Consider the following 26,189-nt stretch of genomic DNA (forward strand, 5'->3'; position numbering starts at 1 on the left):
CCTCTTCCGCTCTCCTTTTCTCCTTGTTCTCTCCTCTCTCTCTCCTCTGAATATCTCAGAACAGAGAAAGTTATCTTATTCTTCACTGTTTCACCAAGCCACCCAGTAGCTCATATGCACACTGTACTCAATAAAACCATAAAAGAAGCTATTTTTCCATTCCCGGTTTCTTCATGCTTGTGTCAATTTCCTCTAAATCCATCCTTATTTTAAATTGCCACAACTTCCCCATTCTCTAAAGACAAGTCAGAATGCAATAGTGGAAATGTAAGGCAAAAGTTCATGGTGACTTGGGGTTCACCGTGCATTGGCCCAAGTGGTGCAGGCTAACCACCCCGGTTCTTAGTGTCACCAGAGTGAGGACATTAAAGTTTCCTTTTCTTAGGAGGAAAATCCTAACTCTCAAATAGCTGAAGGGGATGTGAGATAGAAGACAATTTCAATAGGAGGAAATAAATGAGGTCAATAAGCAAATGGGAAGTCCTGCCTTGTTTGAGATTTGAAAATGCACAAAAATAAGGTGCTAATTTCGGCTATGAAATTAGCAAAATGTAAAAATGTATATACTCAATTGCAGAGGTTGCAGGGAGATATAAATTTGACAGACCAATGGTGTGCACACTAATCAATGTTTTGCAAGTGCAGGAAATTCAGGCTTACCCCTGTGAAGGCTAGGGTCTGACTCTCCTGACCCAAACCGAACCTTGGAGATCAACTCACTTCAGTGGGTCAAAGCATTGGAGTATGTTTTATGAGCCCCCTAAAAGCCAATGATAATATAACATCCAAAGTCTAAACAATGCACAAACCATTACCCAGCCACTCTCCTTCCAAGAATATAGCTTAAGAACATGAGTAGGCATGGCCAAAGTTTTATACGTACAGATATGCAGTCAGTATTACTTAAGGAGGTGAAAAATTAAAGTTAACTGCTCAACATCAGGGAGATAGTTAAAAAGTTGACATATTTAGATGATGTGAACTTTAACTATGTCACATGTTTATGGAGAACTTTTAACAGCAATGGAAATAGGTCACTGATTTAGGACTTGATAAAAACTGTGAACAATGTTAGAAAAATCCTAACTGGGTCAGAAACACTTCTTAAACAAAGAATAGACACTGCACAATGAACTGGATATTCATATCTGCTCCCAGTCTGACCCAAAAGCTTGGATCCCAGTGTGGTGACACCAAAGAGCAGGTCCTGGGGGAGGTGACAGAGCCACAAGGGTGGAGGCCTCATGAAGAGGCACTGCATGCACCTCTACAGAAAATTAATAGTGTAATAGTGACAATTCATCAAGCAATTTAATTAAAAAAACTCAAATGTTCTAACTTAAAAAAATGGCTGGCCAATGTTCAAAACTCTAATAGAAAATAAATTCATGAGATCAATTGTTTCCTGCAATATGGTGAGCCAGATAGCCCACTCTCTCGTGCTATGAAGCAATTAAAAACCTTGGAAATAAGCATCAAAACATTTTAAATATATGGCTCAGCTTGCAAGGAAGTAAGGAAATCCTCAGAGGTTAAGAAGAAAACTGGAGAAGAATCCAGCTGCTGTGGGGGGCTACTGCTGATTTCTGGGCACCTGGAGTTTGAGATTTAAGGTCAAACAGATGCCAGGAGACAAAGTCTGGGACTTGAAAATGTGGAAGGTCACACTGGAAACTTGTGCATACAGGCACAACTCACCCTCGGTTGGTCCTCCGTCAGCTCCATGCCACGGCTTGCACAATCTGCAGACTATGCTCAACCCCAAGCTGAAAATTTACCATAATGTGAGCACAGGAGACCCTTCTGTAGGCCCTGATCCTCAGTCTAGAGAATAACCAGTAAGCATGGTCTGGGAATCACAGTGATGTACACATATTTTATATGTGTGCATGTGTGGGTTTGTGTGCATGTGTGTGTGTGTGTGTATGTGTGAATTTTTATTGAGCTCATCACAGTCAAAGAATTGAAAAATGTGAAAGGTTAAGAGAAAGGAAAATAGAATGAGGAAGTATAAACATATCTACTTAGAGTCCTGGAGGGAGAAAACAGGAAATGAGGAAAGGAAAGAAAGAAATGTGTAGGAAGTGTGCAGAGCGAATAGACACAGTAACCACTGTGTTCCAGAAACACACAGACCTGGAACACAATAGAAAGAAACCCACATTTAACTACATTACAATGCCAAACACAAGGAACTCACACACTGCCCAAACAAAAGTATGAGGGTTAGCAACTAAGAGTTGCCTTCTCCATAGCAACAGTGGAGGCCAAAGTCACCAGGATAAGATTTTCAAAGGACGGAGGGGAAATAACTCTCCACATAGAGCAGCACACCGTGTCAGGGCCCCTTTCAAGAATGTGGAGAGATAAACGTGTTTTTAGAATCTCTATCTTCCCTCAGCCCTAAACCAGTCGGAGACAGTTTATCACCCAAAGTCCCTCCATTTCATGAACCATGGAAAATCATCAAAAATGACATGTGAAATACATACTTCAGGGACATGGAAATCGGTAACTGATACTAGGAAATGAGACCTGTGTGCATAAAGGAGAAGAGAGCAAAGGTAATGGCAAGACGAGGTCACTCTACAGACCTGTGAAAGTGACCTTCCAATTGCAGGACTCAAAACAGAGAGGCAGGAAGGACGAAAGCACAAGAGGGCAGTAGTGCACCTGCTCCAGGGGACGAGAGTGACCGAGTTCCAAGACCAAACCGCTGGAAGGATGAGCAGAAACGCTCAGGAACCTTGGGCTTTGCTAAGTTCACAAGTTCCAATTCCTGGTCACTCCAATAATAGAAGAGCACAACTTCCAACGACCAGAGACAGAGAGTAGGATGAGGACAAACTGACTGGACACAAGGCGATGAGAGGGTGAGAAGACAAGGGGGCAAGACAACACAAACCAGACGAGCTCGACAGGAGCACGTTAGAATAACTAGGAAGGGCCTACATTTTCTACCTAAATAAGAATTGTTCATGAAAATTTCCCCCAAATAGTGGTGATCATCATCTTGCCCTATCAGATATTAAAGCTCATCATGAAGATACAACAAAATGAAGTGATATGGATGAGTATATGCAGAAAATATTTCAAACTGAAGGAAAATGAAAATAATACATATCCAAAATAGAAGGAAATTGAGCTTAAAATGACTATGTGAAAACACTTGCTGTGAGCATTTGATCCAAGCTTTTTCCCGAGAGGCTAACAAAAATAAAATAAAATGTGGGGTCAGGACAAAGTAAATACAATGTAAATAAAATGTAAATAAAAAATTTAAAAGCAGAAATCAATATACAGTTTCAGTAGCCAAACACCAGACAGATCTTGGACTTTTATGGATTTTGGAATGTTTGCATATACAAAATAAGAAATATTAGAGAGGAGATCCGAGTCTAAACTCAAAATTCATTTATGTTTCACATATACCTTATAGGTACATAGTTGGAAGATAATTTTATACAGTATTTTAAATTTTTGCCAAAACAAAGGTTCACAGTGTGAGATTTTCCTCTTGCACTGTCATATTAATACTAAAAAATTTTCAGATTTTGGAAAATTCTAGATTGAGTTTTTTTACTCAGGGATGATCAACCTCATGGTAAATTGACAAGATTAGAAAATATCAGTAAAACAAAGCTTGGGTTTTGGGGAAAATAATATCAATAAAGTGGACAACCCACCAGTTAGAATGATAAGAATTAAAGAAAAGGCACTAACTACCAATAAATCAGAGGATATCACTGGAGATCCAAGGATCATAAGAAAATAGTGAAACAACTTTATGCCAATAATTCAAACAACTTTGATGAAATGGCAAATTCCTTGAAAGACACAAATTGTCAAAACAGACTTAAGAAACAGAAACCCTTACTGTTCACACTGCAAGAAAGGAGATTGAAGTCATCATTAAAAACTTCCCCACAAAGAAAATTCAGCCGAGAAACCTTCACTGTTGATTTCAACCAAATACTTTAGAAGCAAAACCACAAAATCTCTTTCAGAGTCAAAGGAGAAAATATTCCCCGATTCATTTTATAAAGCTGGTGTTTTCCTGGTACTCAAACCAAAAACATTTCAAAAGAAAACTGTAGACCAATATTTCTAACAGATAAAATGAAAAACAGATTTATGGAAAATATTACTAAAGATGATCCAGTGATATATTTATTTTTTAAAAGTATAATATATTCTGATCATTTAACATAAAAATCAATGTAACTCCCTGTGTTCATAAAACAAACTAGAAAAAACCCTATTATTATCCCAGTGGATGAATAAAAGGATTTGTCAATATTCAACACTCATGCACAACAAAAGCTCTCATCCAATTAGCAACAGAAACATTAACTATACAAAATGCAAACAACCTGCATAAAAACTGGACAAAGGACTTGAACAGATATTTCTCCAAAGATTTTCAATGGCCAATAGGCACGTGAAAATGTTCAACATCTCTAGGGAATCACTAGGGACATGGAAATCAAAACCACAATGAGACACCACTGCGTACCAATTAGAATGGATATTATCAAAATACAAAATAAAGTGCTAGCAATGATGTGTGGAAAACGGGAACCTTTGTGGATTGCCAGTAAGGGTGTACCATCCTGCAGCTGCTGCGGAAAACAGCTTGACAGTTCCTCAAATCACTACCGACAAAATTAACCTGATTCGCAATCCTGCCTCTGGGTATACAGCCTGGGAACTGAAAGCAGGGATGGAAAGGTGTTGGTACACCGTGCAGACTGAGGATTCTTCACGATAGTCTAAGGTAAGAGCAAACCAGGTGTCAGCAGATGATGCAGAAATGCAACATGCAAGATACATGGGACAGAGCATTGCCAGCCTACAAGGAAGGGAGTCGTGTCCTACTACAACATGGACGAGCCTTGAGGGCAACATGCTAAGGTGGACTGCACATGTCCAAAGGCCAGATGTTGTGTGACTCCACTTACATGAGGCACCTGGAGCAGGTGAATCCACAGGGACAGAAGAGGAATGGCTGACGGGGAATGGAAGCTAGTGTCTAAAGAGGACACAGTTTCAGTTTTGAATCTACCTGCCTACATGTTTTTAGAATCTCCGTGGCCACTAAGAGGTAAGACAAAGGTGTTCCCTCTCATTACTTCTACTCACAGTCCACTGAGGTCTTACCTCATGCAAAAGGCAAGGGAAAAAAGGTGGACATCATCAGGTGGAGAAAGAATAAATAAAACCCTAATCATGCATAATATTATTATATCTAGACAATCGTAAGGAACCCACAAAAACACTGCTCTATTTAAGTGATTTTTAACAAAGTGGCAGAATTCAGGGTCACTATACAGAAATGGATTATATATACAATATATTGACTATATATGTATATAAATATTCAATCATAACATTGGAAATAAAATGTTTAAAAAGTTAATACCATTCATTCATAGTAGCATTCAGAATGTAAATAAGGATAAATATTACAAAATGCATAAATGATCTCTACACTGAGAATGACAAAACATTTCTGAGAAACTGAATGTACACGCAATGATGCGAAAGAATTTCAAAAGCATTTGTCCAAGTGAAAGAAACCTTACAAAAGGGTGTGCCCAACTGGCTTCAATGTATAGGGATTCTTGAATAGTGACAGAAGGAAGTCCCCTGGGGCTGGGATTGTGGCTGGGAGAAGACTGACAGCAAAAGCGCCCCGAGTTTTTGGGATGATTCTGTATCTCCCTGTGGTGTTGGTCACGTGACTATGTGTATACAATGTGTGCACTTCAATGTAAGTAAATGATGCCTCCAAATAGCCTATACAAAAAGAGTACAGGACCAGACTGAGAGGGTATTTCAATATAAAATCAAAATCTGAGCAAGCGTAATGGCAGCCAGAGACTGTCCTTGTCTATCTCCTGCAGTGAAAAGACATGTCAAACGCCAAAAGCTCACAGAGAAGGGAAGTTAAAGAGTCCCCCTAACTTTCAATTCACAGATGGGAGCAGAGCAACTTTTTTTTGATTCATATAATATTTAAATTGCATGAAAATTTCTACAAGGAAACGAATCTGAGTCAGGGCAATCCTTAGGTAAGCAAGATTCAGTACGTGAGTGGCACTGCCAGCCAGCACTGACGGATTGCAGTGAGAGATGCTCTCACCAACCGTCCCACTGGCGAACCATTTAGGAACACTGACTCCAGCCATGCACCACGGATCTCAGCAAGTGCACTAGCAACAGGGTAGGCTAGCCAAGTCCTTCCCAGGGCTGTCAGGGGAGCGGCCACAGGAAAAAGACCAAGGCCATAAAGAATCTGAATGCCAGAAATTGCCGATGACTAAGGGCGAGGTGGCACCCTGGGCTGAACCCTGGCACAGAGGGCATCAGTGGGAGCAGGGGTGAAATCTGAGCAGCGTCTGCAGTCACTGCAGAACTGGTTTCCCAGTTTAGATCAGTGGCTCTCAACGGGGCCCATGTTACTCCTAGAGCATCTGGCAATGTCTGGAGACCCTTCTGGCTGTACACCTCATGGGCTGGGAAAGTACGGCCAGCATCTACAGGTGGAGACGCCCTACAACCACAGGACAGCCCCACACCAGGACCCAGCCGGCCCGAGTCTGCACAGTGCCCAGGGTGAGAGCATATCAGTAGATGGACCATGGTTTAAAGGAGGTTCACAGGAGGGGGATCAGCGAGGCTGCTATGGGGACTCTCTGGGCTGCCATGGAGACTCATCCAAAAATTACTTCAAAATTTGAGGTTTTAAAACTTACCATGAACAATTTAAAAATGTACATACAAAAAGAAATTGTTACATAAGTAAAAATACAAATAAAAAAGCTAAAGAAAAGTGAACAAAGAAAATAAAGGCAACTCACAAGAGAAGAAATGCAGATGTGAAATAAACACAGGAAGCTGGACCTCTGTGAAGAAGTGCAGACTCACATATCATAAATGCCGACTTTGACTCATCAGAATGGTCCAGAAATGTCAGCAAGGCCAGTACCCAGCATTTGAGTATGTTTAGGGAAGCTGGTGTCTAGGTACAGACAGTACAACTCAGTGTCACTTGAAAATCTTCATTAAAAGGCCTTAAAGTTGCGCCTATCTTTTGATTAGAAATTCTAGGAATCTAGTTTTTAAAAATCAGATGAAATGCCCACATTTCTCCCCAAGGATGTTTATCAACACTCTGTTATAAAAATGTAAAAATGGAAATGATCTGTTTTAACAAGTAGTTTTAAAAAACATGTTTAGGAGACTGTGTGATGGGAACCTCTGTCACCACTAAATGACAAAGAGGGAAAGATAGACACGGAGCAAACCAGGATGGTTTCCATGACCCCTTTTTTAGAAGAAAAAGAAAGGCACTAGGCATGGTAGCGCATGCCTGTTATAGCTTAGGAGGCTGAGGCAGGAGGATCACAAGCCAGCCTCGGCAACTTAGCAAGGCCTAAGCACTTAGTGAGACCCTGTCTCTAAAGAAAATATAAATTTTTATATTGCTCAGTGATTAAGAGCCCCTGGGTTCAATCTGAAGAAAGAAAGAAAGAAAGAAAGAAAGAAAGAAAGAAAGAAAGAAGGAAGGAAGGAAGGAAGGAAGGAAGGAAGGAAGGAAGGAAGGAAGGAAGGAAGGAAGGAGGAAAGGAGGGAGGGAGGGAAGGAAGGAAGGAGGGAAGGAAGGAAGGAGGGAGGGAGGGAGGGAGGGAGGGGAAGGGAGGAGGGAAAACATAAGAAGCCAACTGGTGAAGGTTTAGTAAATATTAGTGACATTTCCCTGAGAGTTAGAGTTAATCATCACTTTTATCTTTTTACTTAATTATATTTTAATTTCTACAAAGCACATGGTTTACTTTTTCAATAAGGAAAAACAAAGAATGATAAAAGTGAAGAAATTAAGGAAGAAACCGATTCCATTTAAACCTGCTTCTTCAGGGGTGACGTTGAGCCTGACAGCCCGGCAGGCTTTGGGGCTGAGACATCCTGATGGGTTTTGACAGAGTTAAACCTGCAGCAGGAATTCTCCCTGATACCTAGGCAGCCAGAGCGGCCCTCCCAGACCTCACCTGCAGGCGGGGTCAGCTCCACTGTTCACTGTGGCTCTATTTCTGCACTGAAATGGTCACTTGTTCTCCGGGTGGCCCAGGAGAGGACGCCAGAGAAACTCGAAGCCTCTTTTCACCGTCTACGTCGGCCACCTGATCAAACCTAAATCCATTCCACCACAGGCCAAAGCGAGTGAGCTGCTACCTCCCTCACACTCCAGAGCATCAGTGTTGAACACGCCCCTGAGGCACCGTCCACTTTACCTGCAGTGACACACGCGTGTATCCTCAACCGACAGGAGAAACAGACCCATCAGTGGTCACAACACGAAAAATGTTTCTGCCTTTAACAAACTACTCTGAAAACCCAGTTTCAGATGAATTCACGAGCCCCTCTGCCATCTCCACTCTTCTCTTGTTCTCCACAGACATTAACACAAAAGAAAGTCATTTAAGATTATTGAAGGGGAAGAAAAAAAAAAGCAAGCCAAAGGAATCAAACACACCATCCACATCTCGCATGCTTTCCTGGTTCCTGAGTCATCTGTGCCTTGAAGACTTTCCCTTACAGAATTCATCACGTACCACCACTTCCTCTTCCCAAGACTGTGTCTGAACTGACTTCCTGTAGACAGGGACAGGATCCTCCCGAGCAATGATGATTACAAAACAGTCTTGGGTCTCCATTAAAAGCTCCAGCTGGGGCTGGGGTTGTGGCTCAATGGTAGAGCACTCACCTAGCACATGCAAGGCCCTGGGTTCGAGCCTGAGCACCACATAAAAATAAAATAAAGGTACTGTGTCCACTACAAAAAAATATATTAAGAAGCAGCAGCAGCAGCAGCTCAAACTGCCCACGGCTGCTCGTGGGAATGGCCTGGCAAAGGACATGGTGGATTGAAACTCATATGGGCCCCAAACCCATGGTGCTTCCTCTAGGCTACCCCGATTTCCACTGACTCTGTATAAATGGTCGCTCTGCAGTTACCTATTTTAACAGATCAAACTGTTGAATCAGGACTTGAATTCGCTTCTCTTCATCTATCTCGCCAACAATGGCTTTCTCCAAACCACTGGAGAGACACAGAGAGGGTCACTCAGAAAACAAGGGGGCGGCCCTGCTTCCAGAGAGCTCACTGGGATGGTCTTAAGTCTTTATATACTTGAGACTCTAGGGAAGGATCTGAAAGCATATTTATGATCCTGGGGGAAATGCCCCAGTGTCATTAAGACTTAGCATGAGTTAAATAAATAACATTTTCCAAAAAAACCAAAAAACCTTTCAAAATATTTTTGCGACATTGCTCACATGTTTTTTTTCTTCTCTATTATTACATTTGGCCACCTGCAGGATAATCAAGTTGTTCCATGACAATCCTTGATTATTCTGGTTGAGTTTCTGAGGGGAAACGATGTTTTGAGAGTTTGCCCTTTGGCTTTCAAGCCCAGTGAGGCGTCTCCAGTTCTCCCTTGACTTCACAGCCAGCCGCCCGCCCTCTCCAGGGGGACTCTCACACGGCTCCCACCTTCCTTGCCAGAGGCTGTAGGTGAGCGCACCAAGACAGGTGGTCTGACGAAGAAGAGACAGAGAGCTTAGGTGTCCCCAGTGTCACATCAGGGACTCTGCTGGGTCATCAGTGTGACCTGTCATCTGGCGCCCATGTCCTAAGCACCTTCTCCGAGCTCTGTGGCACTCGTCAGGGTGTGAGGAGGTCAACGCCAATGACTCCAACCTGCCTCTGCCCTCTGGGAACACAGAGCCTGGAGAGGAGAAAGGACTTCACGGAACAGCAACCACAACTCGGGAAGGGGCTGTGACCCACCAGTGGGCACGTCTGGGGTTCGCCTCGGCACTGCGGCATCAGAGGCCAGCCCGACGCCTGGTACCACGGCTGACCCAACAAATGTCAGGTGAGCGAGGAAAGGCTGTCCAGGTGGGACTCTGGACTGGAGCTAGCAGTAGGTGCCAGGCGGAGCATGGGCCCCATCCTTTTAGTGACAATGACAAGTGGCATTAGTAGCAGCAGTGGCTGATCTTGTTGCTGTCAGGAAGAGGCAGGAGGCTGGATGCCAAGGTGGAAACAGGAGGCATCTACATTTAGGAGACAGGAAAAGAATCAGAGAGAACCAGGAAGGTGCTGGCCAGAAGTGGTGGGAGACCCCAGGGTAAAAGGGATGGGAGGCTCAGGACAGGGAGCTCCCCCTTCAACTTGAGCTTGGCTCCTTCACCACATCCTGAGAATCACCCTAAAAATCTGGCTCATCTGACAGCTACCATGGCAGAAAAATCACAGCCCCTTGCCACCGTGTGTGTGTGTGTGTGTGTGTGTGTGTGTGTGTGTGTGTGTAAACAGACTACAAGAATCTAAGACGTAAGAGGTCAACTGGCCCACCTCTCTTACTCCACAGAGGAACAAACAGAGGCTTCACAGGCCAGTGGCTGCCCAGCAGTGCCTGGAGAAGTGGCCTTCAGCAGGGGTGCATGCTTTTTCTGAAAAAGCCCAGGCAGTCAATGTTTGGGGCTTTGTGGGCAGACCATCTGGGTCAGTATTGCTTATCCCCTAGAGCTGTCCGAGAACTGAATTCCAGCTGGGAAGGTTTTCTAAGTGGATAAATCTTGACTGCTTCAAAGGACTTATTACATTTTATAAAAAATTCACTTGTAGCTCACTGGCCACCAAATACTGGTACTCCATGTGTCCCTGAGCATTCTTCAAACACCCCCTTCCACGGTGACAGTGGCGCTGGGCCCACCCTCTGGAGTCTGTGCAGGGCTCCCAAAGACAGGGCCCTGTAGGGGCCAGACACACACAGCTCAGCACTTGACAGACACGTGGATTTGGGCAAATCATCTGCTCTTTGAGGCTCATTTGTCTCATCTGCAAAATAGGGATGATTATCCTCCCTTTACAGAATGGTTTGAATGAGTCAAAGCCACGGATGGAGCCCAGGGCTGGCACCTAGGGTTTTCACAACATCTGCTGTGCTTAGGCCTAAGATGGTGATGATGCAGCAGTGACAATAATGATGATAAGATGTTCCCTTACTATCAAGGCAGAGATTGCACAAAGCCCACCTCCATGTGCCAGCAGGATGCTCATAGCACCTAGGGGATGAGCAGAGAGAACTAATTCCTAAACCTCAGGGCCAGAAGAGAATGGTCCCCAGGTGTCCAGTGGAACCACAGGGCTGTCTGCATGGCACAAACCCTGGGGAGTGTCTCAGTCCCCCTAATCATGGCAGTCTTCTGGGTGCATGTCCTGGAGACTCATCAAGACACACTTTCTGCCCAGTGCCATGATGATGAGAAATAAAATTGCCCAGCCTGTTGCTAGAATCTCCCAGGTGGTACCTATGAAGCTGCTGAATGCCAGTTACCAGGGCCGAGAAAAGGCCCTGCTCAGGGGATGTTTTCAATCCTTTAGATAAAAAGAATCGGATTCAGTGACTATGAAGTACGAGGATGGCTAATAACCTGTGTCACCACGGGAGGCCGTCAAGGATGCCTTGGACGAAATTCTGGTTTCAGGAAGGAAAATACAAATAGTTCCTCTGAGCTTTAATGAGCTTGGCCAGGGTCCGAAAGCACTTGCATCAAGGCTAAAAAGCGTTAAGACTGAAGGTCAGCACAGTCGCCCTGGAAACACCGTGTAGTTCCGGCTGGGACAGACGGTGGTCTTCAGAGTCACAAGTTGTGCTGGTAACTTTCAAGCAAGAGTTCTACAGTGTGGACCAAGTTCTTTTTTTTGTCCTCTGAGAAAATAAGTTTCTGAGTGAGAACATTCTGAAACTCAAGGGTGCCTATGTGGGTGTGTGCACACTTTTGTTAGGTGTTGGGGGCACGGGTCCCAGTGGTGGGCCCCAAGACTCTGTAGCTTTGGACATGATGAAGGAGGGGCCCGGAAGCACATGGGGTCTCTTCCCCTCAGAGTTGCCACCTCCAGCAAATAGAGCAGAGATTCTTTAAGCTTGAAGATCTTCAAGAACACACAGCCCACCTCCTGCTCTTGTTACCCAGGGAGTAAGTACTGCTGGTCCAGCCCACTGAGCCAGGAAACGGGAGACTGACAACTCTCAAAGAAGGAACCCACGGCTCCCCTGGCCTCTGTGAATCTTTCCTTACATGGCAGAATGAGGCCACACAATTTAGAGCAGTTCAAGTGCCCCCAGAAGTGAATCTTCAGAATACGCAGTTATTCTGAGAGATGTCGGTCCACGGGAAACAGAGTTAACTCACACGATTTGCTAAGAAAACCTCCTGGAGAAACAACCATTTCACAAAGTCACGATCAAAACCTCTGCACCAAAGCCAGAAATAAGTGGGGAATTGTCTCTGCTCTTGTTCCACTGCCCTGAGATGAATGCTGGAGATCTGGCTCTGGTTATTTTTAAAGATCCTTTGGTGAAAAGTGCTATAAATCTAAATTATTATTTCCCATCATGAGACACACTACCGAGACAAGGATGTGCTTCCACCGGGGCAGCACGTGACGGTGCAGGTTGTCTATTTCTGGAATCTTCATCAATAAGGAAGATGAAGTGCTTAGCACGAGCAATTTCTTTAAATACTAAAGTGGGTTTATCTTTGGAACATGGACGGCGGCATGCGTTCTCCTTCTTGCGGTAAGTCTGTAAGACTCAGAGGCATTTCAACGGTTTAATCGATCTGAAAGCCATGTCAAAATTGCTTTAAAAAAATCTCTGAGCATTCAATATATACACACTTGTTAAAATTAATTACATCATTTAACATTTCTACACACATTATAGTTCTAAATGTTTTACAGTCATTTTTTTATTAATTAATAAAGCTTTAATGGACAGAATTTGCACCATAAAATTATTATGCATATGCTGCGTTTTTAATTTTACTATCTTTAAATAGTTCCCCGAGTGGAAAGTCACTAATTCATAAACCAGTCTCTCTCTCTCAAGAAGTAAAGCTGAAAATCAGAAGTTTGCATACAGAGAGAAAGAAATCTGGCCAATTTCCTTCAAAATAGACTTGCTTCTTCCCTTGATCTCTCAAAGAAAGGGGAAGGGTCTCAGGGAAGTCCGCCTCAAGCATCCTGCCTGGCCTTGGAAACAGCAATGAATCTAGCCAAGTTACCCAGAAGATGCACCTGGGACTGAAATTGCTTTTGCTGCTGTTTGGCAAGGAGATTCTCTGGCTTCCTCATTTAGAAAATGTCCCATAGTTAACACACACACACACACACACACACACACACTCCATCATGGGGCTTTGTGGTCTGGGTTTTTATGATATTTATGAAGTTAATTCATAAATATCAACTATGTAATGGAACAGTAAAAAGTGCAGAATTCTAGACACTCCCAAATATGCAGGTGTTTAACTCCAGAGAATAAAACATCTGGGCGTGGATGGTATTTTATTCTTTTCTCCTTACTTTGGAAGGTGGAGCAGGCATGGTCTGAATTAGCTTCCTATGGGGGCCGCTCCCTATTCTTTGCATGTATCCTGGCACTATTGTTAGCAACAAGAATTTGAGGAGAGGTGTCTCATATCTACAAAAGTCTCATCTAAAAAAAAACCCTATCCTCTTAGATGTCAAAGATGAGCTCTTTCAGTTACCACCTTGGTGCAGAGCGGTCAAAGCCAATCCTACTGCAAAACACCTCTGAGACTCAGTGATGTAGAAGCAGCTCACTTAATATCCCGGAGGCAGGGGGTTCATACCCCAGGCTCTCCTGCAGAGGGCAGCACCACTCACCTGCCTTGTAACTCCAGCCAGGAATGTGAATGGCCAGTTGCTCCGCGTGACTGCTGGTGCCAGGCACCGCGTGGTCCTCTTTCCCTTTTCTCGCAGTGTCCAGGTTAGTCCCAACATCTGCAAGTTCTATATTTTCCGAGAGAGGAGAGCTACTCCAAGGACATGCGCCAGTCCCCAGGTGCACCCGCCCCAACGATAGATTTTCCTTGGAGTGACTTTCTTGTAAAGCTGGGCTCCAGTGTGGGCTTTGGAGGTTCGGGTTTCCCTCTGCGAGCTCCTGCCTCAGGCCGCTGCTCATTGGCTCTGCGTTAGCTGGGCCGTCTACTCCATCTGCTGTTAACTCGTGGGAACTACAACTGAGGTTGAGTGACAGGACGGATCTGTGCACTTTGGGGCTTGCAATTTGAGGTTGCTCAACAGGGACAGACAGAGACTTGTCCAGGTAGTAGATGGAATTCTGACACTGCCGAGACATCTGGAGGTGGACACAGGAACTGAATGCCACGGGGGTCTTTCCCGATGGCGGAGGGTCGGCAGAAAACCCGCTCTCTTGGTGGTCTACCTGGGTGACCCAGTACTCGTTTCCCGCACACAGCCCGGCACGGGCCTCGGGAACCTTCAGCCTCATCACCGAGCCGTTTCTGGGGCACTCTGCGCAGTCAAAAGGTCCGTGGTGCTGATGTGGCTGGGCACCGTCAGTCACCGCCGATGGGACCCCGAGCAGAGCATCCTCGGCCCTGCACCTGGGACACGGCGACTCCCCAACAGTGCCCCACACCAGGGCACTGGCTGCGGGGCGAACACGCCGGGCGGTGATGGTGATGGACGCGAACCCCTTGCGGAGGCCTGGGTCGGCAGTGGGCAGCCGTTCAGCTTCCGATCCTCGCTCGTCTGACCGTCTATGGACCCCCAGCTTGCCGGGCAGTAACGCCAAGGCCCTGTGGATGCTGACTCTGCTGCGGTTCGTGGACGCTGGCTTGGTGGGACATGCTCGAGGTTGGGCCATCGCACATGGCAGGGGTAAGGCGGCCCCGGGTTCTCTGGGTTTATTCTCATCAATCAGCTGCGAAATTACTATGGATGAAATCATTCTTGAGTTTTGCGATGTCAGAGCCTCCTGCAAATAGAAAAAGACCCCAATTGTTCAAGTAGTTCATTGTAATTCAGACAGGACTCCCCAGGGCCACGGCTCCGGTTCTCACCCACAGAATCTCACTGCACACTGTGCCCTGTCTGAGCGCTTGGGAGGGTGGGAAACCCAGATCTGTTTACGAAAAAGCTGCATATTCTGCCAACGCTAGCCTGATGTGGCTGGGTTTTCTCAGTGGGGTGTCTAGTCTTAGTTTATTTCAGCGTGAACTCTGTCAGTGGAGATGGTGAGATTTTGAGAGTCAACTCTACCAGACCCAAGAATCTCCAGATCGGAATTAACAGATTCAGTGAGGAGGGAAGACCAAAATCTGGAGTTGGGCTGTGTGGGACTTGGGGTGCAGGTTTTGAGGGTGATGGGTCAGCACTGAGGCATGGAAACTGCAAGAGAGGTTACAGGGAGCTCCTGCCCACCTCCATCTCTCGCACTGTCCTCCACCTTTGCTGGTTGAGACACTAACAGTCTCTCCCTGCTGCCTGGAATCACAGGTGCCTGAATGCAGACAGAAGATGGAAAGCAAATGACCAAGCCCTGACAACTGCCCAGACCAACACAGTGATAATCAGGTGATTTCACTTATCAGATAGAGGAGAGCTACTCCAAGGACATGTGCCAGTCCCCAGGTACACCTGTCCCAATGATGGGTTTTCCTAGGAGTGACTTTCTTGTAAAGATGGGTTCCAGTGTGGGCTTTGGAGGTCCCGGTTTCCCTCTGCGAGCTCCGGCCTCAGACCTCTGCTCATTGGCTCTCTGTTTACTGACGTTTTGCATTTCAACATAAGCATGGGTTTTTGTCCACTGTTTTAAAATGATCACGGCATTTCATGCTTTCTACTCAGCACATTGGAAGTCCTAACAATAAGTCACTGTTGTGTACAAAACTAGGTGCTATGATTTTGTGTGTGTGTGCACGCGTATGCATGCCATGATTTCTTTTAAAGGGAGAGAGGAGAGAGAGAGAGAGAGAGAGAGAGAGAGAGAGAGAGAGAGAGAGAGAATTTTTTAATATTTATTTATTTTTTCAGTTTTCAGCAGACACAACATCTCTGTTTGTTTGTGGTGCTGAGGATCGAACCCGGGCCGCACACATGCCAGGCAAGCGCGCTACCGCTTGAGCCACATCCCCAGCCCAACATGCCATGATTTTTAACAAAGCACCTAAGCAGGCTGAGATCAAGAAGAAGCATCTCTTCTGTCCTCATTTGGTTTCTATCATGTTTATTTATAAAGCACTGCAAAAAATGGCATGGCAGTCTGACCATACCCTAGCATTTAGTGAATGCACACAGAGTCCTGAGCAACTTGACATTGTTACATGTGCTTAAAATGAAGCCTTGAAAGAAACTGCATGAGGCCAGAACTACTGGTAACTACTAAGTTCCCACTGCTTGTTGAGAATCTTTTTTGCCTTGGAGCCTGAAGGCATAACTGTGATGCTTAGTACATAAAGCAGCAGTTCCCAACATGATTCTAACATGCATGAGAATCACCAGCAGTCTTATTTATAATTGCAGGTTCCCCAGCTCAGAGATTCTGATTTGTGGGTTGTGGGTGGATCCCAGGCATCTTCATTGCCACCCAAGTCTTGAAGATTCTTATATAGAGTAATCTGGGGAGCACAGAGTGAATGGTGAGGCTGCTAATCATGTCAAGAGATCACTTTTGGGAGGGGAAGGACCCGCTTCTGGTGAGAGGAGGGGACCTCTTTGCCCAGGATGTGGTAAGTCATCAGGGTAGCAGTTTTGTTCAGGGCAGGATTAATTTTCTCAAATAATTGACAGTTCTCCTCTAGTTGGACATTGGATCCTGCATGTCCACACATCTACCAGAGGTCCCTCAGGTGTGATCTTGGCAACCCCAGGGGTAAGGGAAGACAGTCATCAGCTTGCTCTTCATGGCGTCTTGACCACCTTATGAACACTTACATTTTTAAAGATGTGTGAGAAGTTGCAAATTCAAAAGACAGGAAATGGGCAAATAAAGAATGGACAGAAAAGTCATTTAGAATCTTCATTATTTAAAAAATATCTCTGGCTCTAAGACAAGAAGGAGGATATCTAACTCTCTCTTTGAGTCTCACTGCTACTCCCTGCTTCAAGGCTGCACCTTGTGGGTTCCTTGAGGGGGTCTCTAAGGCCTGCTCCTGGGAGCCGTTATAGGCAGGGCCTCTCCCCAGCACTTCTGAAACCACATTGCAAGACCCCAATGGCTAGCCTCATCCCCAAGTACAGTAGAGTCCCTGAGAGAGGGGGCTTTAGGAGAAGAGCGAGAATCAGTGTTTCTTTAAGCCCTCAGCATGATTCCAGCTTCTGATTCTGCACTCCCACCCCCTTCTCCAGAGCACCTTTCCTGGGGCCGCGGTTTACATACAGAAAACTGAAATGCACCTGGGCTGACTTGGCAGTACACAGTCCCTCCCATTTTAGTTAAATTTAGCTCTGATAATAATTGTTCCTGTGCACCCCACGAAGTGTATAATCATACCCAGTGGGAACTCCTTTGACACTGGTCTTTAGAGAAAAAGCAAATACTGATCTTAGAAACTGCAGCATTGATCTTAAGTTTCCCAAAGTTTAGACCAGTGATTACCTGCATAATAAAACACCTTGGGAGGGGGCTGCAGATTTGGGGGTGCCAACCTCCCTAGCCTAGGTTGAATCAGGGCCTGTGAGGATAAGGGCCGTCATGTAATGTGTATTCTTATCCGTTCTCAGGTGGTTCTTCCATGTGAATCTGGGGAAAAGAGGCTGAAATTACTGAGGCCACCTGTCACCCAACCAGAGCCAAGGGCCCTCAGACAGACTACCTTGCTTTCCATAGCTCTAGAGTAAGGGGAGGACACTGTGCAACGCCTGTGGACAGAGCCCTCCTTGCACTGCAGTCTCCTCCCATATCAAGGTGTGTCGCTAAGGATGTGCAGATGTCATCTCAGCTTGGAGCCAGGACAGAAAAGACCCTGACTGTTGATGCCAGCCTGTCCCCACTCTTGGGCTGAGTCAGAGAGCTCCCCAGGGGTGCACTGCTGAAGGCTTCCCTGGGGCTGCCTGAAGCTCAGGCCTGAGGGTTACCCTGGAGGACCCGGGAGGACTAAATCAGGAGTGAGGCACATTTCATTCCCTGGGACCTGGCAAATGTGACTGTGATTTTTACTCTATCAAAAGAAAGAGGTGAAAGCCATAATGAACAGTGTGAATTTGAACCAATTTCTGAAGCTCTAAAATCCTTCACTATGTCAGGGTGACACTGATGACAGCCCAATTTCAAAGAAAAAAACAAAACTATTTGCCCTCTCTTCTCACAGGGAAGGTGTGGATAGCAGAAAAGACCCCAGGTAGAAAGGAAGTTCCCCTTATAACCCAGGGAATTTCCTTTCCCATGACTCAGCAGAAGCCAGTGGCTGATCCGCAAACCTAGCGGAGGGAGGTGGCAGCTCCACTAAACTCTGCTGTATCCCAGAGAGGGGCGCGATGGGTACGTTGGGGTTCATCTGAATTGCACAAATGGCACGACTTCAGCACATATCCAATACACGGAAATGTTATTACTGGGAATGTTGAGTTAGTCTGCTTTTAGGTGCCAAATCTGTTATCCATAGCGTATAGTCATGGTTAGACCATTTGTTTAATTACTCCTCTGAAAAATACTTAGAGCACCTACTACACGCCAGGTGCCATGCTGGGCCCTGGGGAGACTCCTGGTCTCATGGAGTTAACAGCCTGGAGGTGACATGGAACAAGAGATCAAATATCAGGGCAGAGTATTTCCAGGATTTTAGACTTCACTTTGTTTGACAAGAGCCCCAGAAAATAAATTGAGAGAAATTAAAAAGGAAACATGGGACTCTTTGCTCTTAAATATATATGCTCCTCTTATAACTCTTAGTCATCACATTCCTATTTTCTTATTGAGATGCATTAAATAATCAAAGATAATATCCAACTGCCTAAAACTTTTATATGTTTGCTAGGGGTGCTATAGCAACACCCCCAGTCTTGTGGTCTAAATGGCAGCAATTTATTGTCTCACAGTCTGGAGACTGGGGTCCAACACCGAGGGGCCTGCAGGGCTCTTCCGAGGCCTGTCTCTTTGGCTTGCCGATGCTGTCCCCTCCCAGTGCCTCATGCCATCTACCCCCTGTACTTGGGTCCCATTCTTCCTCCATCTATCTATCTATCTATCTATCATCTATCTCTCGGCAATACCAAGAATTGAACCCAGGTCCTTGCACAGGTTAGGCAAGTGCTCTACCACTGAGCTATACCCCAACTCTTTTCTTTAAGGACCATCAGTCATATTGGGTTCAGGCCCATCCAAATGGCCTCATTTTAACTTAATTATCCCTTCAAAAACTCCAATCACCAAATACAATCACTTTCTGAGTTGCTGGGGGTAGGACCAGGAGAACTGGGAGGAGGGGTCTGATTCAGCCCATGACAGAATATAACACATCATTTTGAGTCTGGGAAATTAAAGAGACGAGAAAGAGTGGTTGACGTTCCTAAGTCACCTGCTACTTTGAAAACTGGGCAAATTTAAAAAGTAGTCCCATCTTTTATAGCAAGCACCTTCCCAAATCAAGCTATTTCAGGGTGACACTCCATCTGCTTTTTACATTGGGTTAACTAAACGTGGCTTTGTAGAGAGATTTCTTTCATCTAGAATAAAGTTAACTGATGTAAGGTTTGATTTGAAAGGACGAAGAAAATCATCTCATATTTAAAGTAGCACATTCAAGGTTGGAGACAGGTCAGATGAATAGTCGGGTTTAATGTCTTGCTTCCTCAGCAAACCATCCATTGCCTGACCATTACTGACCAACACAGCTCTACATTTTCTTTCTCATAGATGCTGTTTTAAGTATTGATTTTTTTTAATGTCTCAAACATGATTTTGTAGAGCTGGTAACTGCTTTCATAGTTTTATGCTTTTTATTGACCGCTTTTAACTTTATATTTATGCCATAAGGCATATTACTAAGAAGGGCAACATTTCATAAATTGAAATAAGAAAGAGATAAGAGGTGGGTGATCAGAGAAATCAGATCCTGAGGCACTGGAGTGAGGATGCCTCTATTCCTGTAGCAATTTATTTCTCCAAAAGATAAGCATCTAATCCGATCTGTACCTTTGAAATCTGTATTTTTCTCCATGACACAATTCTTTCCTTTTCCACTGATGTTCTGCAACCTACAATGTCTTTCCCATACAGATTCTCTGGATACATCTCCCCACAGGTACTCTACAGCAGTTACCCCCACACCTGCTGCAAACTGGCTCGGCCCTGCGGGGCAGACCTAGAATCAACTAGGTAATTCAGCAACCTAGCAGCATTTCATCCAGAATGTAAGAGCGTTTCAGATGAGTGTGTCCACTCTGGTAAGAAGCAATGGGGAAACACAACTTTGAGATGAATGGAAAAATCCAAGCTCTCCTCACTCCTCACGGTGAACATCGTCTTTCCATGCAGTTACTACAGACTAAAAACTGCATGATAGACAGCAATGGAAAGCTGGTGAGAATTCCCCACCCCCCAATATTTTCACTGTGGTACAAACACAATTTACCATCTTAACCATGTTTAAGTGTGCATTTATTTTGGTGGGAGCCATCACTACACTCATGTCCAGAAATCTTTTTATCTTATAAAACTAAAACTTGTATGTGTTAAACAAAAACTCTCCATTCCCTCCACATCACAGGTCCTGGAAAGCATCAAGAATAATGCCTCTTAAAAGGTAAATCCTGGTACACACAACTGCAACTTACAGCTAGCGTCAATTAAAAATAAAAATTATCAATAATTTAAATGCCATGGAAAATTGCTTTGCAATAAAAGACAGCTATGGAAATCGATATATATTATCGTCTCAGACTTTTGTCAAAACAGACATGGGGAAAATAAGGAAATGTCATACACACATATATTTCCTTATTTATGTATGTCTGTATTTTCCTAAGTTTGCAGAGTTGTCATTTTATTACCAGGAAAAGTTAAAAAATTTTTAGAAGACGACTGGTCTCCATATTTCACTCCTTTTAAATAAGCACTTGGCAGAAGAGGTGCCTTCCTATCATTGCCGTGGCTCCGATGCGTTGTGGAAGGGAAAGCCATCAATCTTGCGCAGGCTCTGGAGAGAGGCAGAGATTGATGGCACTTGCCCAGGCAGGGCATCTGCTGGCGTGTTCTATCATCCCACAGCCGCCTTCTGACACGCACAGGCATAAGCTTTAAAGGCTCAAAGTTAGGAGGGAAACTTGAAAGTCACACTACCTATCAAATTAGATGATCCAGGTCATTCCAGGGTAGGCATTTAGAAGGCATGGTTTCCGGGACCCAGCTGGGTCATGGATGACCCTGTGCTAGTTCAAGTGTGTGCTCCAGGGATCCAGCCCCATGGCTCCAAAGAGCTACATCATCATTAATGACCAGAAGCTGATTCATTTTGACACCAACAAGAAAATACTAAAATCTGCCAGCCCGATGTGAAAGGCAGGTGGGAAAGATGATCAGCTGGCATCTTTCTTTTCATAAAAGAGCCAAGATCCATCTCAGCAGTGCCCCTGCCCACCCTCGATCCCGCCCCTCCCAGCCAGCATCTCTTCCCAGCCTGGCTCTCAAGGATCTGCTGCTCCTCCTCCTCATTTTCCTTCCTCAGTCGGGGATCCTGCTCCTGTTCCCAGGAAAGAAGTCGATGGCAGTGGCACGTTTACATTCTGAGAGGGTGAGCTCAGCAGGAAGACTTTCAAGACTAAATATCAGGACCCAAGTAGCATCCTTTTTCTATATTGTGGATTTGGGGCCCGTGGTCCCTGAGGGACATGTCGAGCTTTATTAAATGCAGAGCTAAATCAAAGTAATATTTGAGCCAAGTATTTTTGGGGAAAAAAAAAATTTTAACAAATATGTTTATTAGTTGAATCTGCGATCATAGGATGATTTTATAATTCTTTTTCTCTTAGAATTAACAAAAGTTGGCAACAGAGTATCGATTTGTGACAGACAGCAGATGTCTTGAAAACTGTAACACCTGGGACAGGTCTCTAAGGTGAGACCATGCATACTTTTATGTTCTGTTAACAGGAACAAGCCTTCCTATGTGACAATCCTGCAGAGCAAGTTAAGAACAGAAGCCCGGAGCCAGACAGCTTAGGAGAACAAGATTTGGGACAAGTTAAATGGTGAAGCTTCGTTTTTCTCATCTGCAAAATGGATACAACACTGTCTGCCTCCCAGTGTTGGCAGAGGGATTAAGTGAGTCAGTTGATTAGATGGTGTGGCATGTGATAAGGTGACAATATTAACCACTGTGTGCAGAGCTCTTTGTTCTTTGGAATCTGAAATATTTTGTTGTCTAAATATGACCCTGGATTTTCTTTCCTGCTTCACACCACTGACACGTTCTGTAGTTAAAACAACCTATACTAGCTTGTTAGATTTCAAAGCATCTCTTCCTGATATCAAAAATAAAAAAGATAGTAGACAGAATAATATCCCAACACACACATACACACTCTCTCTCTTTAAGACACTAATTTTGCTTTAAAATTGAGGTCAATCACCATATTCTTCTATGATACCACCAACTTAAAAGTTCTTGGTGAAGATTATAAAGGATTATTAAATACACAGTGTCCACATTCATGTAGTAATTCTCAGTCTTTGGTGGTTAACTATTGTGCTGCATTAATTCAAGTTTAGATTAAACAAAACTGAAATGCAGACAGGTCTCCAGGAGGCCAGTGATCATGTTGCATGGTCAAGTGTGCTTGGCTGACATCTCCAGTCACCAACGTGTGTTACCTTGGGGAAGTCCGGTTTCCTCTCCAGAACATCTGATTGGAGATTCCGAAGGGCAATTGGATTGTTAGGACTGCAGTGGTTGTCCCTTGGTCCTAGACAAAAGGAGATAATATTGCTACATTTAGCACATGGAAGGATAAAATGGAATATATAACTTTAACTTTACCATAAAATTTAATGTGCCCTACTATTTTATACTAGCCCACAGTGAATCTAATACATTCCAACCCGTGAGGAAGTTTTGTATATTCCCTCATGTATCCGGCTCCTTTCCATTTACAATCTCAACAGTCTATTATTATTTGGTTTGTTAGGCTGCAAGATTTCTTCCTCACACAGTTGTTTATGTTTCGTAGATTCAATAACAATCAGAATAGCTCTATCACGTCCTCCAGCATCCTGAGTTTATGCCCAGCAGAAGAGAAACATTGCCCAGCACCACTGGAGTTCACAAGGAAGAAAAATCCTGGCGATCCAGGAGGATTATGAGTTCAAAGCCAGCCTCAGCAACTTAGTGAGACCCTAAGCAATCCAGCAAGAGTCTGTCTCCACATAAAACATGTTAAAAAGGAGGTGGGGGTGGGGTGGGAATGTGGCTTACTGGTTAAATGCCCCTAGGTTCAATCCTTGGTACTAAAAAAGAAAAAAAAAAAAAAAAAAGAAGGTAGAAATACAAGACCAACCTCCATCCAATCTCTTAATGCCGCCATAATTGCAGCGGCCATGTGACTCACACACTGCTATTAAAACCCTTCTAGGGCATCTGCAGATGACTTTGGAAACTGCCATGAGACGTACGTGTGTGTGCACCCCCACAGGTATTTCTGCCAGGACAGCTCAACATGGATGCAACTCCAAAGCTTCTCAGCCTAAGCTTCCTTTCCCATAAATCTGCACTCCTGACTCACGCAGCCCTGAGTAGACATGGGGTGGGGGGAAGCACTCTGCAACAGAAGTCATATTTCCAACTCTGCTGGGACCTCAGGCAAGACAGAGCCAACCTTAGCTGCCCGCCCTGAGCAACAACAACCCGTAAGATGTCACTCGATGTTGGCCAGACTGCTCCCGTGGGAGTGTGAGCCAAACAGGAAGCCCCATGCAGGGAGGAGTCTGGGCAGGGCCCTGGAGGTCCAGTCCCCACACCCCATGGTCATCTTTCGCCTCCACAAGGAGAAAGTGGTTGTTCCGAAGGCTACAAGGATGGCCTGCAACTGCTGTGCCGGCATGAGGAAGAGGAGGTTCAGGGAGTGGCCTCCACACTGGAGCCCTACATCAGGAGCTGGGGTGGTCGCATGCGCCTGTGAACACAGCTCCTGGGAGGCTGAGACAGAGGAATGCAAAATGGAGGTCAGCCTGGACACCAAGGCGAGACCCCATGACCAAAAAAGAGAAGGTTTTAGACAGAATTTAAAGCATTTTATGGAAAAAATGATATGCAATAGCATTTTCAAGTTGGTAGGTTTGCTAAGGGGTCAGGTCGTGGATGGAGAGAATTTAAATGGTCACCGTTGTTCCATTCAAAGCCTGGCTGACTCACTTTGTCCTTGGGTCTAGCCTAGATGTGTGGTCACTGTTCCATCTGTGGCTGTCAGGGAGGGAGGAGACGGTCATGCAGGAGGATGTGTCCAGATGGCTTTCGTGAAAAGCACACGTCAGAGACCTTACAGGTCTCGGGGATTCCTGTGCACAGTCCCTGTGTCTTGAACTGGCAGTAAAGCTGAAGGAGTCAGAAACCATCTGGCTCTGGTTTTGTGCCATTGTGCATGGGTAAGGACTTCAGAGTCTGCACAGCCTTTGGGACCAGACAGGTCTGGGTCTGATCCAGCTCAGACCTGAGCTGACCTTCAGTAAATGAGCTATGTGCCCTCCCTGAGCCTCTTCATCCATAAAATGCAAATAATAACACTGCCTGCAAAAGTGCAGCCTGACCCTCAGTGTGCTGAGGAACCATTTGAAAGCTCTGGGCAGAGATGGGGCACGAGGCCAACGTTCCATGAAGGGCACCAGTTGCAGGTGTTAATGTTCACGGTCAGGGCAGCCCTCCCAGGGCACAAGTAGTCACGTGTGTGGCTTTGGGCAAGTTGCAATCAAGCCTAGTTTCTCGCACTGAAGTGTAGATAGTGACAGTGTCTCCAACATAGGTTACTGAGAATGATTAAGTGAAGCCACCGACCAGCCCTGGGTGCCATGTACAGAACCTAACACTGTGCAGTGAGCACTCGCTGCTGGGATGCAATTCATCAGGAGCAGAGAGGAAGGAAACAGCCACACTCAGTTCATCAGGAGCCATGTGTGTTTCCTGTGGCTGCAAGAACCAGCGATCACAGCACACGGGCATGGTCCTACAGTGCTGCAGATCGGAAGCCTAACGGAGGTCCCACCGGCTAATATCAAGGTGTCAACAGGGCCGCGCTCCTTTCTGAAGGCTCCAGGGGGATCCTCTTCCCTACCATCAGCTGCCATGTCCTCCGGTCTCTGTTTCCACTGTAGCAATTCCTTCTCTGCCTCAGCTCTCCTGCCTCCCGCTAACGAGGACTGTGGATCTGATCGAGCCCACCTGATAATCCAGGTACCCTCTCCATCTCAAGATTGCTGATCCCATCACATCTGCCCTTTTGTCACAGAAGGTCATGTATTCACAGTTCCCAGGACTAGGACACACGATATCTTTGGGGATTTTTCTCGCCCACCACAGTCTGATTGGGGAGATTCAGGTAGATGCATTGGTTGGAATATGGGGTCTTTAAAACTTTATTTTAAAGTTCCTATAGCAATATGAAGAAGCACTTAGAATGTAAAGTTTATGGAAAGGAATCAAAAGCCTATGAACCACATGATGTCAACATTAAAAAAAAAAAAAAGTGTGGAGGAACCCACAAAAACAGTAAAATGGTCACTGCAAGAAATCACCCTGGTTAAAACGAACTGGCAGCAGGTGCAGACCCTGAGCAGTGCAGGATAAATACCAGTAATAATAATACTGTAACCCAAGTTCAAATGCGAGCTGTGTGATTTGTATAATTCACTTAACCCCACTGATATGGTTTCCCACCTATGAAACGGAGATAGGGAGCTGGCGATGTTGTGCCCGGCTCAGTTCCCCTGTGCTGGGGCCGCTGCTCTTAGGAGGTCACTATCAGTATCTCCTGGCTCCCCCTCCTCTGAGAGTGATGCTGAACGTGGACAAAAAGCCCTAACAGGATCTGCTCTGGAGCGTACACCAAAGGCCAGAGGCTGGGCCCCTTCCTCCCTGTGAGGCCTCCCTCACCTGCCCGTGGGCTGTTCCTGAAGGGGCGCCCCCACACCCACATGCCCTCAGTCTCTGCCACAGGCCCTGCTCTCTGGAAACCAACCCGAGGACATCAACAAAGCCGGCTGGGAGGAAGTGAGGCAGCATGGGCGGCCAGGCCTCAGGCTGAGAGCAAAGGTGGCAGACGCTCTTTCCTCCCTGGGACTGTAACAGGAAGTCACAGC

General features: G+C 45.3%; 1 protein-coding gene across 2 annotated transcripts in view; it reads right to left on the reverse strand.

Annotated features, from left to right (window-relative positions):
• Positions 1-26,189, reverse strand: part of C5H10orf90 (chromosome 5 C10orf90 homolog) — a 191,491-nt gene that overhangs the window by 43,602 nt on the left and 121,700 nt on the right. For both annotated transcript variants that reach the window (XM_026384308.2, XM_026384307.2), the window contains exons 3-4: positions 22,716-22,807; positions 13,766-14,882 (exon numbers count right to left, since the gene is read on the reverse strand). In XM_026384308.2, coding sequence (XP_026240093.2) covers positions 13,766-14,882; positions 22,716-22,807 — 1,209 coding nt within the window. The remainder of the gene's footprint in view (positions 1-13,765; positions 14,883-22,715; positions 22,808-26,189) is intronic.

This window comes from Urocitellus parryii, chromosome 5 (assembly GCF_045843805.1).
Source record: "Urocitellus parryii isolate mUroPar1 chromosome 5, mUroPar1.hap1, whole genome shotgun sequence".
NCBI lineage: Eukaryota > Metazoa > Chordata > Mammalia > Rodentia > Sciuridae > Urocitellus > Urocitellus parryii.